Below are 16,307 nucleotides of genomic sequence, written 5' to 3'. Positions count from 1 at the left end.
AACATGAAGTTAAAAAAAAAAAAAAGAAAGAGTTGGATGCTTTACTGACTGAACCACCCAGGAGCCCCCTAAGTTTTTTTTTATTCAAAAACGTCCTGCACATGCACAGTCCCTATGGCATGTCTATGAAACGCAATGTAGCACTCCAGCCCATGCCAGATGGCAGTCCACTTTCAAGTTCAATCCCCCCAGAAATACTCCCTCAACACTGAAAAGAATGACCTCAGTTCAGAACTCTGCATTTCAGGGTTTAATTCCGCTCCGAGGAACTTGACCATGTGAGTGTTCCTACTGTTCACTGTTCATGTCTATCAAGGTATCCTATCTTTTAAAAGGACTACACCCAGTATTTGGGGGGTTGTCAGAAAGTGGTTGCATTTTGTTTTGTCAAATATCTGAGGAAGACTCCTAGACCCAAGGGTAGGCAGAGGTTTCAAACAAAAACTAGTTACTGAAACTGAAGAGAAAAATGAACAGCCAAGAAAGGCCTTGGCAAAAAAAAAAAAAAAAAAAAAATCCTCCATAATCCAGAGCCAGGTGTCTCAGCCACCTCCCAAGCGATGCTCTGACATGTTAATGTTCCACTTCTAAAACTTCTATCTTGATTGGGGGGGAGGCGGGGCCGTAATTGTATGTTACTATAGTCACAAGTTATGCCATTATATTCAAATGTCACCATCAACATACACACAAGACACATAAGCAAACCAAAGAATTCATTTTTTTGTTAAACATACAATTATAAACAAAGCTTAAAAAGCACCCAGTCTCCATCAAAGCCGCCTAACTAAAACACGGTCCTACCGAGGCCCGGAGAGACCCACTCCCATCCATTGTTCCTACGCCAGGAAGTGAGAAATGACAGTCACCCCAGCCCTGGGACAACGGAGCATGTGTGTGTTGCGACAATTGTGCTGGGAGTGTCGCACGAGTGGAGAAGCCACTCCGCCTTGCCGGACGGTGGCACAGGACGACTGTTGGCTATTCCAGCCCGGCTTCCACACGCTAGCTAATACCCACCGGGCCGTGTCTCTCCTGTCCACTCAGGGGGCCAGACGAGAACTTCTTTGCACCTACGAAGGGTGCCATCTCATTTCTCACCCAACAGTGAGTTTTCAAGACAAACTCTGTGAACGGGGAGCGGGTTTCGAGTACACCGCCTTCCCTCGTGCTGTGGCTCGGGGCCAGAGGCAGGCAAGCATGGAGCAGATGGAGTCCTGGCAAGGTCCCCACTGTCCCCGCATTAGCAGCATCTGCTCATTACTCAGAACCTTCGCCTGCTTTATCTAATGCTCCAGGAAAAGCATTTTGATTTGATTCATTTCGGTACGGTAACGTGCAACACAATTAGTGGTAAAATCAAACTGGAGGACGGCCAGCGCTGACAATCGGAAACAAGGCAGAAGAAATATGAGGCCAGTGGGTTGGAATTCACAAAATCACAACTGTGGATCACCTTGCCAAATCTCAACACCCCAGGTGGGTGTACAGTGTTCCCGCAGGGCGAGGAGGCTGAAGAGGATGTAGGGACGACTTCCTTGCACCCAAAGCGGCTTCCATCTCCCCTCTGGATCAGACCCCTTCCGTGGAGAATACGTGTGTAGACCATCAACAGGGCCTCAGTGGCTAAGAGCCTCCCTTCGGCACAGCCAAGGGTGCTGAAGTTCATGAACTCATCCTATCATCTTATTCTTCTCTTCTGCATGGCAGTTGCAAATACTACACAGCAGACCCCACAAGGTACATTGCCTTTTCACCGTGTTTTGCCTAAGAAGTGCCTGTTTGCGGCTCCTGGAAAGGAACAGTATCAAAATGTGCATTTGATTATTTCAATCTGTCTTTGCCCAGAAGTAGCTACTCATGAATATGTTGGTATAAATACCACAGTGTCAATCTGTTAAACTGAAGTGAGACCAAAGACAATGCCACCTGAGGTCTGGGAAAAAAACGAAAGAGTTGTGTAGCCCATGAATAGTTAAATCCCAATCAGACTGGTAAAACCAGCTCAGAGTGAGAGGGAAATAAACGCATAAGAGTTCTCACCAAAGAAATAGTCCTTATACCAACATGAATTTGAGACCAACCAAAGATTTCAACATAAATGATGGAAGTACTATAGATTGAATCTGACCTTAGAGTAGGGTTGACCCCCCCAAAGCATGCCAGGAAACTGAGAAAGACAAACGTGAAGGTGTAAAAGTAAAACAACTAGACAGACCAACAGGAACAGAGCATAACATCCAGAAACAGACCTGGGTACTAAGAGAATCTCACACCTAAAAACATAAAGGCAGCACCTCAAACCAGTGAGTAGGTAGGGATGGGCTTTCTAGTAAGAGATGCCAGAAAAAAAATTCTCAGATTCGTATTTTATACGGTCCCAGGATGAACTCTACATTGGCCAAAATTCAAGCATGAAAAATAAGCCCCAGCTTATTAGAAAGAGGTACAAGTAACAGGTACAAAGATGAAAAAAATTCTTAGGCTAAGAGATGTAAACTGAAACTACATTTGGGTACCATTTTTTTTTTTTTTTTAGATTTTATTTTTCAGTTATCTCTACACCCAACATGGGGCTGGAACTCACAATCTCGAGATCAAAAGTCACACACACGCTCCACCGACTGAGCCAGCCAGGTGCCCTTGGATACCATTTCTGATCTATCAAACCAACAAATACCTAGATGTCTGAAACACATCTTGCTGGCAAAACTATGAGGAAATAGGGGTGCCTGGGTGGCTCAGTCATTGAGCGTCCGACTTCGGCTCAGGTCATGATCTCGTGGTTCATGGGTTCGAGCCCATCAGGCTCTGTGCTAACAAACAGCTCAGGGCCTGGAGCCCGTTTCAGATTCTGTATCTCCCTCTTTCTCTGCCCCTTCCCTGCTCTCACTCTGTCTCCAAAATAAATAAACATTAAAAAAAAAAAAACTGTGAGGAAACAGGCATACCTACATACCTTGCTGGTGACAGAGCAACACTGTATAAACCCCATTTGCATTTCCCCTTTGATTCGTCAATTTTTTAGGAAACTACCCTTCCTGCATGTACACGAACGGTCTTATAGGCAGGGTCTTTCATTACAATGCTGTAATGGCAGAAGGTCAGCAACAACACAACAGTTCCTCAATAACGGACAGTGTCAGTGAACCAAGGTCCTTGTACGTATCGAATACTGTGCAGGTATGAAAAAAAGAGGAAGCTGTTTTTCTATATACAGACATGGACAAGCTTTCAAGACAGGTCATTAAGTGAAAAAAAGCCAAGGTGTGGAATAATACAAAGTAATATGTGAGCTTTCATTTAAGAGAAAGGGGGAGAATGGGCAGCTTGAAGGGCTCAGTAAGTTGAGCATCCGACTTCGGCTCAGGTCATGATCTGGCGGTTCCTGAGTTCGAGCCCTACGTTGGGCTCTGTGCCGACAGTTCAGAGCCCGGAGCCTGCTTCGGATTCTGTGTCTCCCTCTGTTTGCCCCTCCCCTACTCTCACTCTCTCTCTCAAAAATAAACAAACATTTTAAAAAATTTTAAAAAAGGGGGGGAGAATAAGAATATTCATATTTGCTTATATTTACAATGCTGAAATATTGGAAGGACAGACAAAATCCTAAAATATATGGTTGCTTTAGAATGGAGTAGACAAAATAGGTAAAAGCAAGACTTCTCAACGTGTAACTGTTTATAGTTGTTTCATCTTATGTCCCCCCAAATGTAGTACTTATTCAAAGACGTTAAATTATAAAATGAAACCCACTTCATTTATCGATTAAAAAATTAAATTAGGGGGTGCCTGGGTGGCTCAGTCAGTTAAAGAGTCTGGCTCTTGATTTCGACTCAGGTCACAATTCCACAGTTTGAGAGATCGAGTCCCACGTCAGGTACTGTGCTGGGCATGGAGCCTACTCGGGATTCTCTATCTCCCCACCTCTGCCCCTCCCCCCCCTTGCACACATGTTCTCTCTCAAAAAATTAGAATTATACACATGTACAACTACCATCTTGAAAAATAAACCATAAATAAGGTCCACCGAAGAAAAACTGACGAGCTGAAAAAATATACTTGAAGTAGGCATGGCAAGGACTACGTCCTTATCCCTTTCTTTCCAACCAGAAAAGAGAACTCAGAGAAAAATGGGAACAGACAGGAACAAGCCATTTGCAGAAAAATAGGGAAAAAGGAAGACAATGAAATTCACTGCATTCACATGAAGGCAGACAAAGACAACGGGGAAATGCCATTTCCACCCATCAGACCAGCATGAGGAAGCCGTCACTCTCATCTATTTGGTGCAACCATTAACTGGTTGAACCTTTTTGGAGGGCAATTTGGTAGTATTTATCAAAACATAAAGCATCTGTAGCCTCCAACCCGGTAATGACTAGTAATTTACCCCATAGCTGGACTCGCACGAGTCCATCGTGATATTTGTTAGAGGATATTGCTTGCAGCGCTGTTTTTAATAACAAAAATAAACAATCCAAGTGTGTGTCATTAAGAGCTCTAATAAATAAATTATAAATACAGCCACTTCATGCCATAGTACACAGGATGAAAAAGTTTACCTGTAAGTGCCAATGTGGAAGGATACCAAGATGTGTCATTATGTTATTAAAAAAATAAAATAAAATAATAAATAAAATAAAATAAAATAAAATAAAATAAAATAAAATAAAATAAAAGCAAGGTGCAGAAAAGCACATCGCATAGGACCTCTGAGTAAAACGTGAAAGGAACAGAGACAGGGGGGCAGGATGGAACACGTCAGCTTCTCTTTGGATACACTTTCTTTTCATTTTATACTTTTGCTCTGTTTGAATTTTAACTGTATTTTTTAAAATCAAGTTTTAAAAATACATTTTGGCCATTATTTGCCAAAGGAAGTAGTCTCTCTGTCCTACCTTTGTGGCTCCCCAATGTTTCTGTGCGGCAACAGGGAAGAGGGGGACAAACACGATTGCCACCAGTGACGCAAAACCAGGAGCCCGCGTGCCTATCTCCTCAAGCTGTATTTTCAAGCTCACAAGATAGGAAACGTGGGGGTGGAAATCAATCAGGTGCCCATATTCCTCCAGGCATCTGTGTTTCAGATTACATAAATAGCGCACTACAACCCTGGCATGGCCTGGGACACATATTCACACTTCTGGATGCACTCAAGCAAATCACTCCGTTGGCCTCTCTGGACCCCCATTTCCCCGTCTGAAGAAAAATGTGGGTGTACATGTATGCACGTGGCGGGGGGGGGCTAGGAGAGGATTCTAAAACTGTAGGATTCTAACTGTACTACAACCTTTGCATACTTGTATTTAAAAAACCCTCTAGGAATGCAAGCTGGTGCAGCCACTCTGGTAAACAGTATGGAGGCTCCTCAAAAAACTAAAAACAGAACTACCCTACAACCCAGCAAGTGCACTACTAGGCATTTATCCACGGGATACAGGTGTGCTGTTTCGAAGGGACACATGCACCCCCATGTTTAGAGCAGCACTTTCAACAATAGCCAACGTATGGAAAGAGCCCAAATGTCCACTGATGGATGAATGGATAAAGAAGATGTGGTACGTATATACAAAGGAGTATTACTCGGCAATCAAAAAGAATGAAATCTTGCCATTTGCAACTACGTGGATGGAACTGGAGGGTATTATGCTAAGGGAAATTAGAGAAAGACAAATATCATATGACTTCACTCATAGGAGCACTTTAAGACACAGAACAGATGAACACAAGGGAAGGGAAACAAAAATAATATAAAAACAGGGAGGGGGACAAAACAGAAGAGACAAGTAAATATGGAGAACAAACTGAGGGTTGCTGGAGGGGTTGTGGGAGGGAGGATGGGCTAAATGGGTAAGGGGCATTCAGGAATCTACTCCTGAAATCATTGTTGCACTATATACTAGCTAATTTGGATGTAAATTTAAAAATAAATAAATAAAATTTAAAAAATTAAACCACACACACAAAAAACCTCATTGGTAATTTGGAAAGTACCAAACACACTCAAGCTGATCTTCTGTTATCTATCCAGGATCTCAGTAAACATAGAGGAAATACTACATACCACAGAAACAGCTTAGCTGAATTTCTAGAGGCTGAAAAAAATCTACCAATGGTGTCTACTAATGTCAAACTGAAAGAACAGAGTTCATGTTGTTAAAGTAAATTTTAAATCGAAAATATTTTCAAGACTTCAGCCCTATTTTTTAAATGACGTACGAATCTAAAATTGCCCATGAGCTACTTTACTATAGTTTTGTCCCTGAGCCAACCACTGACTCTGAAGATTTGCCATAGTGCCACAACATGAACACTAACATTCCAAAATATTTTGTGGTTCACCTTTCAGGCAAGTGGGGAAACAGAGCTTAGAGATTCCAAATTCACACATAATGGAAGGCAGGAACACGGATGTCATGGCCCTCGAAATCATTATTCCTGTTAGCTACAAAACTGACCAGTGTTTCATGATTCAGGTGCATATAATTTTAGACTTTTCCTAGCTAGTTCTGTAAATCCACAGTTGTTTGTACACAAAAGGATTCTATCAATCCCAGAGAGACCACAGATCACCGTAAATTATCTTGTATGGTATGGAAGTGCCAGGAAAAGGTAGGCACTGACTTTTATTTTTCTATTTCCATATTTGTCAATAGATTATCTGTCTATCCCTCCCTTTCCCTGTTCCCTTTGGACTGAGCAGAGACTGAAGGAAAAGTAGGCCAAGTATATTTAATATTTTATACCAAACAAGCTATTTGCTTAAGATGGCTTGGCCAGCCTCGTGTCTGGCACAGAAACCCAGTCTACCAGCTCCAGTAGGAATTAAACACCAGTCTTACTGGGTGCTGTGCTCCACTGCCTACTAATGCATGGACGGTTATTGGCCAACTTCTTCACATAAAGGCAAAGAGTGGGTGTATGTGTGTGCACATGTGCGTGTGCCCACGTGTATGTATGCAGGGATTACAGGGGGGAGCCGGCCACAGCTGCTTAATTTTTGTAAAGCTTTTTTTTTTTCCTTAATAGGGAGGAGGGTTGCCGGTTACTTACCATCCTCATAAGCCGCTACCGCCAGCGAGCTGTTTATCCTCACAAAGGAGACATATGGCTGCATTCCAGGCTCGTCCTCCTCATACTCTGAGTCCAGGAAAGGGGCTGTGTAGTCCCAGGTGCGGGTGTCCCACACCCTTACGTCCCCTGATGTATATCTGGAAAAGAAGGGCACACCTGGGTCCAAATGGGGACCGGAGAGCAGGGCTGTGGTGGGGGAAATGGGGAGAGCCTTAAAACACCAGAGGAAGAAGATCTGGTCGGTGTAGAACCACTCCTGCCACGTTGTTTAGATGAGTGACTCCAACAGGAGAAAATGTCAAGCAGACGACAGAAGGCTGTCAACACGGTTCGTGTTCTCACAGCACAATGGTGACGGTTCAATGAGAACGCCACACTACGACACTGGGTGTCGAGATCTCCTTTACGCTATCGTAACGAGTCTGCTACCCTGCATTCTCCCAGCAAAGGGATGGCTAGCAGGAATTTGTAGAAGTCCCAGTGTTTGTTTACACATATACACTCAAGACAGAGAGATGCTAAGGACTAATGGTCTTACAGGCTCGAGCTTTCTAATGCCTCATCCGTGCATCAGATTTGACTGATTAAAGTCCCCAAAGACTAATTGATTTGCTGAAACAATTAAATCTTGCCTTTAGCAGCCAGACAATGCTGCTTTCTCATGAAAAGCTCTTGCCCGAATGCATGACGCTCCCCGGTTTTGCCCACTTAGAAAATAGGAGCACTCACTCTCTCCTATTACTACTGCCACTCCAACAAATGACTCTCTCCATCAAAGCCAAGGCAGGGCCAGAAGCTGCTCAGACATCAGGCCCCACAGATACGAGGATAATGGAATGACCAGATGAGGTGGTGTGCCTGCCATCGAGGTATTTACACCAAGTTCCTTACATCTGCCACAGAGGGTTCGATTCAACATGTACGGCGACTGTGAGGAGGTGTGTTAGAAATGCTTTAAGAGTCTAATGATGCACCTCCACAAACACAAAGACAGGCAGGCAAGTTTAAGCAGGTTCAGTCCTCCTGACGCTGTAGGTCCTTCAGGGTTTCTTGGATCTGACATTAAAAGTATACACACTCAAACAAGATAATCTCTGAGATTTACTTAACTACTGAAATCACATGATAGATCTGTGAAGTCGTTACAGATCAATTTCTCATGGGAGATTTCTCAATAAACAAACTAAGAACACTCTGATAGAGGAGTGCTTCGTTTACTGAACGTAGCAGGATTTCCCTCAAACTACTGACAGTAAATACACATATCATGTAATTCAAAGGTGATTCTGTCACACAAAGTCCCTCCGTTGGAGATCCGGTTCTCCCCCTGCAGGACAGTGCCTGGGGAGCGTACGTGTGGTGTAAAGGGCCAACAGGAGAGACGTGCTTTCTAAAATCGGACTCAGGGAACTCTGCAGGACCACTGATCCTCCAGTAAATAGGAACGTTCACTCCACGAGTGTCGTTAAGCCTGGCGATAAGCAAGCAAGGGCGGATATTGATATCCTCGCGGCCAAAGCACGGCCGCTGGCTCCCAGGTCTTCCGGGCAGTATTCCAAATCACCCCTCCTAATGAGGAACCCTACACAAGAACACACACCACTGTGCCAGATCTACCAGCTCACCACGACATCCCTGACAACAACTCCGGCGTTCCCTGGACAGAGGCCACTCGCTTAGCTATCGCAACACTCAACAGAGATAACGTGTTTGACTGTCTAGACTGTGCATGATGAGATTCTCCAGGTTACATTCCATGTGGAAGGAAGGAGCCATTTCAGAAAAGACAGAAGGGTGGGGCACACGGGTGGCTCAGTTGGTTAAGCGTCCAACTTTGGTTCAAGTCATGATCTCGTGGTTTGTAGGTTCGAGCCCCGCGTCGGGCTCTGTGCTGACAGCTTGGAGCCTGCTTTGGATTCTGTGTCTCCCTCTCTCTCTGCCCTTCCTCTGCTCATGCTCTGTCTCTCAATAATAAATAAACATTAAAAAAGATTAAAAAAAAAGAAAAGAGAGAAGGGTGGTGACGCCCCCAGAAGTACAGAGAAGGGGAGTGGGAGACACGGAAAGGGAACGCAGTAGTCAGAGAACGAAGGGCTTTCAGGGTGAGGTGTGCTTGGGAGGTGTGCTTCCTGTCCGCTGACGACCAGTACGCTGGCCCACACCCACAGTCTCACAGGTGCACCCCACCAGGGGCCACAGGAGAGCGTTTCAGCGGCCTGAGCTCCAGCCCCAAGGTCCCTTTACACATATAGTTTGGAGGCAAAACCACAAAACCAAAACCTGAAAAACTGCTGGACCACACCCAGCAGCAAGCTGGGAAATACAACCGGATGCCCCCGCTCAGCTCCTGGGAGGAGGAGAGGGAGGGCACGAAGGGCCCCACCAAGAGCGCTCTATTAATACGTGGAGGGTCCTGATGGACCTGTCCTCCACAAAAAATGTCCCACTCACCCTGAGATGCCATGTGTCTAGAATTAAATGCATGTGCTCCTTGAAAGGCTTCAGTTCCCCACAAACCAGCCTGTTGCTAAACCCCTTCCTTTCCTCGGTGACCACACTAGTCCCATCACTGGTGCAAAAGCGGGCAGCTCCTCCATACCCTCTCTGCTGCCCACCACACACTGTCCTCTGCGTTCAGGGGCCACGTCCTCTCCCTTCCCTTCCCCAGGGATGCCACTCCGGTCCAAACCTCTCAGCACCTCACAGCCCCTTAGTTTGAGCCTCCCCCAGAGTCAACCCTGCACAAGCCAAGTTCTCAAAAGTACTTCATGACATGAATACTCATTCTCCCTCCCTCCCTTCACCTCCACACTAGCCCAAGTCCCCCCGTGATCTAGCCCAGATGACAGCAACCTAGACTTTTTTCTCATGGCAAGTGTGAGTGTGTGTGCGTGTGTGTGTGTGTCTGCTCATCTCCCCAAGAACCTACAAGCCTGCTTCTCAGGGCAGGGGCTGGACCTTACTCACAGCTGTGAGTCCAACAACTAGAAGAGTCAGGCCAGAATAGCACTGGACACTGAGGAAGCTCACTAGCTCCTCAGGCCTTGATGGCTTCATCACTGGGCCTCGCACAGAGAACCCTCCCCAAACTAGCTTCCACCCAGTCTCCTGTTCTGCTCTTCCTTAGCATGAACCAGCCTCCAGCCAAGTTCACCATTCACCATTCCTGGCTTCCACATACTCTTGCCTCTGCATCTCTGTTCAACTGTCCACTTTTCTGGGGTGTTCTCCCTCCTGACAACCCAGCCCGGGGGGTCCCAGTGCTGGCTGCACATGAGAATCACCTGGGATGCTTTCCAAACTCCTGATGCCTGAAGCACACACAGACCAGTTAAAATCGGACTCTCTCGGAGTGGAACCAGGCCATCAGTGTTTCCAATGTTTAGGCAACATGGAGAACCCCTGACCTAGCCCAAGCCTACCAACCCCTCAGTGTCCAGCAGATGCCCTCCTCCCCCAGGAAGCCTTTTCTGACTCAACTAGCACGCCCTGTACCTGAAGAAACGGCATTCACAGTTACATTCCAGGTCTCAACTTCACTGTCAAGTCCCTGAGAAGGCCAGATATCAATGCTGTTATCTCCATCACAGTGGCTTACACACGGGTAACAGTAAACAGTGACTGAAAGAGGGTGTCCACAAGGAACAACCTGACTGGTTTGAGTGGCACCTCCTCCTACTCCTACTGCCCACCTTCTGCTGATGGTCAGTGACACACTCAGAACACACACACTGATAGGTATTAAATTCCCTGCATTTACTTCCAAACTGATTAAAGTATCTATAAAAACACAGGATAAGCTAAATTATTTTGGTAAAGAAGAACATTTTCATAGATATCCATTTAAATCAACTTCATTCTTCATGTCCAAAGAGCATGAGAATAGATCAATGTTTTTTTCTTTTTTTTTTTTATAATTTAATTTTAATTTCAGAGAGAGCATGTGAGCCAGGGAGAGGGTCACACACACACACACACACACACACACACACACACACACACACACACAGAGAGAGAGAGAGAGAGAGAGAGAGAGAGAATATATCAATCTTAAGCAGGCTCCAGCCATCTCAGAGCCCAAAGAGGGCTCAATCCCATGACCCTGAGATCATGACCTGAGCCAAAAACAAGAGTTGGACGATCGACTGACTGCACCACCCAGGTGCCCCAACAGCATAAATGTTTTGCTGCAAAATATAAAAGACCGTATGTCTAGAACGAACAGAGAATAAATACCGTTTCAGGAGGTGCTGGGGGATGACTCAGAGCCAGGCTCTAGAATCTAATGCAAGTGCAAGCAGCCATAGCCAAGGAGATCAGACTCCATGCTAACGAACTCGTGCTCAAGAAACAGACAGCTTCATGAGGGTACAACACCGGTTGGAGCAGAGGGAAATGGACCAAGCCCTAAATGTGATCTAAAAGTGCTTAACAACATTGGCCAGGAGAAGCAAGAACAGATATCGAAGGGAGGCAGGAAAGAAAGCTGATTTTTCTCCAGAGCTCCAGATGTCTTTATCGCTGCCTAATGACAATTACACTCAACCAATTAAGACGGCACTATGACAGTTGCATTGTCGGTAAGCCTTTGGACCCCAATGTTGATGGCTCTCTAATTAGTGTCTGTGCAAAGTACAACTGCAACTAATATATTAGCTGATGTAAGAGCACTAAAGAAAAACTGAAGGGGAAAGAAGGCTTTTCAAAATGAGGAGGATGTCCCAGCCCATGGCACGGACCAGTGACACTGTATGCTCTCTCAATCTCTTTTACGCTTGGCAAGGTTACCTCCAAATAAATAGGTCAGAGACCACAGCTGATTTTTTTGTTGAAAGAATGGGAATAGAGCCTCTCCCAAGCTCCGCTCGCCAGAGCAATTGCCAATTTTCGATGATTTACCACCGAAGAGCTTCCATTAACTAGTAAGTTTCCACCAAACAGACTACTCATTTGGACTAAGAGACCCGAAGGAAAAGAAGAAATGCTGTGCAGTTAAAAAAAAAAAACAACAAAAAAACCACCCCCAACTTTAGCCTTTCTTCTTGTATAAATATCCAAAGGGGGGGGGGTGGGCAGCAGAGAGGAAAGGGGGTGTTTACACTGCTTCCAGGTGCCTGTACTTATTTGCTAAAAACACTTTTTCCCCCAGGCTCTTCATGACAAGGGGGGGGTTGGGGGGTTGTTTTGATTTAAGAATGCTGTAAGTAAGGTTAAGTGACTCACCCAAGGTCACAAAAAACATTTTAGTGGCACAGCTGGGATCAAAACAGGTCCCCAGGCTGTTCTCCAACTGCTGCTTAGCCAACGAGCCAGGCTGCCTCCTCACAGGACTGTGTCTTCAAACAAATACGGCTTTCCAGAACCATCCCCACTCAAGTGCAACATACGTCCTTTATCGTTTTCAGTATTGGGACTCAGGCTTGCAGGACACAACTCCTGAACCTAAGCCACCAATCCCACCACCGTCTCTAACCAGAAGGGAGGCAGCCAACAAAAAGACTCCCTGCGCTGGCAAGGAGCGTGAGGCCGGGTGGGCGCAGTGGAGCCTCCCACACACGCTCCACGGGGGACGTGGGAGGACGTACAGAACGGCTGACAGAACCGCACCCTCGACAGAGCCACACGCATACAACCATCCCCAAAGCGAAGTCACGGTTCTCTTCTGGTCAATACTCGGGGCAGCCCAAAGGAGGCTTGCTACAAGGCCTCAGGCCAGGAATGCAAATGCTCGCTTTTGTGTGTCAAATCCGGGAAGCTGGTAGCGGCTGCCTACAGCCGGGTGTGGAGAAGGATCATGAAGCTGAACGCCATCACCAATGCTGCGATGGATTACTAATGCCCATCGCAGGTGTGGGACTGAGGAGTGGCAGCACGTAGGGAACTCATTCGCATCCCTGCCTCAGACAAAACTCTACCCGCCAGCTCCCACTCATCCTTCCAGACTCGGCTGAGAAGTCACGTCCCAGCAGAAAGCCGGCCTGACTCCAGGCCCGGACGAGGTGCCTCTCCCCAGTGTACTATGGCGGGCGCCCTGCTCTCGGCCTCCCCTCACGTCTCCCTGGTTGTTCTGTGGCCGCCTGGGCCGTGTCCCTTGCCAGCCGGGGAGCAAGGGAGGTGTCTGGAGTATTCATGCGTGCTTAGTAAATGTTGACTGAATCAATCTACCGACTTAAACTCAGAAGGTAGAAGTGGTTTAAAGCCTACAAAGCAATTTGGCAGAGGTCCCACATTTCAGGAAACATTTTTTCCCTTAACATGTAGAAGCTTTAAGGACTATTCTCATGCTCCATAGTTTATTTAGTAATAACCAAAGAGTACAAATCAATGAGATCAAGAGTATTTACTGTTTTCTATGAAACATGACTGTATTGGATTATGCAATTAACAAAATGAACTCAATCCCACAGTGCAGTCTTTCCGTGGAAAAGCACTACTGTAGACATCAAGTGCAGCTGAAGACGCATCAATTGAAAAATAATGAACATCTTAATGGACCTTACGAGATACATGCTCTACACACTTAAAACTGTTTTCCATACATCTTGGTTAATCACAATCAATAGAGTCAGAGTCAATGATGGTTATGCAGAGTTATTGTAGCTGTGGCCCTTCCCATTATTCCTTGGAGAACCAGAGATGGATAAATGCAGTCATGAGTTCACCAGTATTTATTAAGGATATTCTGGAGCTCCTTCATTAAGGATATAATAAATGTAATGCTCTTCTCCAGTCTCTTATCAATACCTTACCTCAGACTTATTTACCAGAAGAGCATGTATACCTCACAGCAGAAAATAAATAAATTTAGAAGTATTTTTAAAAAAGAGGTCCCTAACGGATAATGATCGAATTCCTTATGGGAAACAGTCCAATGTCATAATGAGCCGCAGCACAAAATCTATATAGACCAAGGTTGAAAGGAAAACTGTCAAGAGAAAAAGTTCCTTAAGAAGGAGAAAGATAAAAAGCATGTCCTTACTAAGTATAAGCGAGGGGGCATTTATCTAACACATCTTTTAAAAAAAATTTTTTTTCAATGTTTATTTATTTTTGGGACAGAGAGAGACAGAGCATGAACGGGGGAGGGGCAGAGAGAGAGGGAGACACAGAATCTGAAACAGGCTCCAGGCTCTAAGCCATCAGCCCAGAGCCCGACGCGGGGCTCGAACTCACGGACCGCGAGATCGTGACCTGGCTGAAGTCGGACGCTTAACCGACTGCGCCACCCAGGCGCCCCTAACACATCTTTATCACCGGTCTCTACTTACAAAGCATGTTATCTCAAAAGTCTCAAAGCAATCCACAGGTATTACCCGTTTTTTATACATTCACTTGAAGCTAGCCGAGTATTAAATCCCGTCTTTGCCGTCTTTAGCTCCTGGGTAGAATATATTTTTAAAATGGGGCACACACACGATTTCAGAGGAAAGCCATTTGTGGTATGGTACATGGTCAACCAAAGGGCACTTTTTTAATTACTGGGAAAAAGTGGAGGAAGAGGGGCTAAAAGCAGGGTATTTCAAGTTCCCTTAGATGTGGGACTGCATTTGAATCACTATTTTCCTGTAGTTCTTAATTAGAAATAATGAGACAATTGCACTGCAAGTGCAAACTGAACCGGACAGTCAGACGTTCTATTTTACATATAGAAACTGGAAGCTCAAAGCTCAGCTTCCCCCCCGCAGAAGCCTGGAAGCCCTGGTGTCCAGGTCGTGCGGACATACGGAGCTACTAAAGGCAGAAGCCGGAGCCACAGCCACAAGTCACTTGGCTGCTACAGACAGGTGCCGGCACTCTGGTCACACGTCTGCTCGGGCACTCTGGCCTCACAGGGAACAGGGGTGGATGAAAACGAGACCACAGGGGACAGCAACATCTTCAGGGAAGGAAGAGTGCTGATATTTTGCCACGCCAAATGCTAGTTCGCCCCTCCAACCACTCTTGGCAGAGGCACCGATCGCGGATCACGGATCAGAGACACTGAGACGCTGTCACCGTTCCTTCCAGTACAGACAGAGACCGTACGCTAAAAAGGCAGATCACATCAGCAGAGGACAGGGCAGGAAAACATTAAGGAGTGTTGAGAAAAACCGCAGCACAGAGAGGGGGCCTCATATCGGTTCAACCAAACGGGGAGGAAAAGGTCCTCGAACGGGGATAGGGAAGCATGCTCTTCCGCAAACCGCAACGCTTCTGGCTTGCGAATCGTGAGTAACAGTGAGGAGGGAGTTTGTTTCAAGACACCACAGTACACCCGGGCATCTGACAAAAGCGTCTGGGGAGCTAACAGCCTCATGGGGGGCGGCACACAAGGCCCCCGGCGAGCCCCAGGCTGACGGTGTCCTGCACGTCGTACCTGGAGTTCTCTCCTTCACTAGGTGGCGGTAAAGCCAATCTCCTTCTGGCCCATCACACCTAGACCTCCAGCTCAGGTTTACAACGGGGCCTCTCTCAACTCGTGAGATCCTCTGTTTTCAACGCTCTTCCCTTCCAGAGTGCAACTGGGGACACGAAGAACAGTGGAAGCATCACAAAACAGGCCAGGGATGTTCCCCTAGGCTCATCTCTGATCCGCAGAACTTGAGAAACATTTTAAAATTCCCAGAGCTGTCATCACCAAAAGAAACACAAAGACCACACTTCCTAATCGCGGATAATCCACAAACCGTCCAGATCACATCTCTTCTTCTAAGTACAAGGGAAAGCACACAAGAAACCTCAGTTTCAGGAGTCGTACCCCATCACAGAGGAAACACAGCCGGAGGATGAACTCTGACAGACAGGTGGTTTACTGCGTGGAGATTGCTGGCTTCTGAACACAAATTTCTCCTCAGGTTAAAGAAATGGGTGGGGTGCCTGGGTTAAGCATCCGACTTCGGCTCAGGTCATGATCTCGCAGTTCGGGAGTTCGAGCCCCGCGTCGGGCTCTGTGCTGAGAGCCTAGAGCCTGCCTCAGAGTCTGTGTCTCCCTCTCTGTCTGTGCCCCCCCCCCCCCGCCCTGCTCACACTCTGTCTCTCTCTCAAAAATAAACATTTTTAAAAATTTTATTAAAAAAAAAAGAAACGGAAGTTTTAGCTGGAAGAACAAGGTATAGGTTGTGTCTGACTAACTCAGTCACAGGTGAAGGAACTTCTACTTTTCCAATCAGCAAAGAAAACAACGGCTGCAGGTGCTTTCCGGGATGCTGCACACCACTGCTAAGAGGCCAAAGAAGACCACAGAAAGGCAAGAA

General features: G+C 46.1%; 1 protein-coding gene across 2 annotated transcripts in view; it reads right to left on the bottom strand.

Moving 5' to 3' along the window:
- FBXW8 (F-box and WD repeat domain containing 8) overlaps nt 1-16,307 on the bottom strand; it is a 119,830-nt gene that overhangs the window by 62,987 nt on the left and 40,536 nt on the right. For both annotated transcript variants that reach the window (XM_023241460.2, XM_023241461.2), the window contains exon 5: nt 7,054-7,211. In XM_023241460.2, the coding sequence (XP_023097228.2) occupies nt 7,054-7,211 (158 nt within the window). The remainder of the gene's footprint in view (nt 1-7,053; nt 7,212-16,307) is intronic.

Source organism: Felis catus, chromosome D3, assembly GCF_018350175.1.
Source record: "Felis catus isolate Fca126 chromosome D3, F.catus_Fca126_mat1.0, whole genome shotgun sequence".
In the NCBI taxonomy this organism is placed as follows: domain Eukaryota; kingdom Metazoa; phylum Chordata; class Mammalia; order Carnivora; family Felidae; genus Felis; species Felis catus.
The sequence above is the reverse complement of the archived record's forward strand: the minus strand, read 5'-3'. Positions and strand labels throughout refer to the sequence as shown.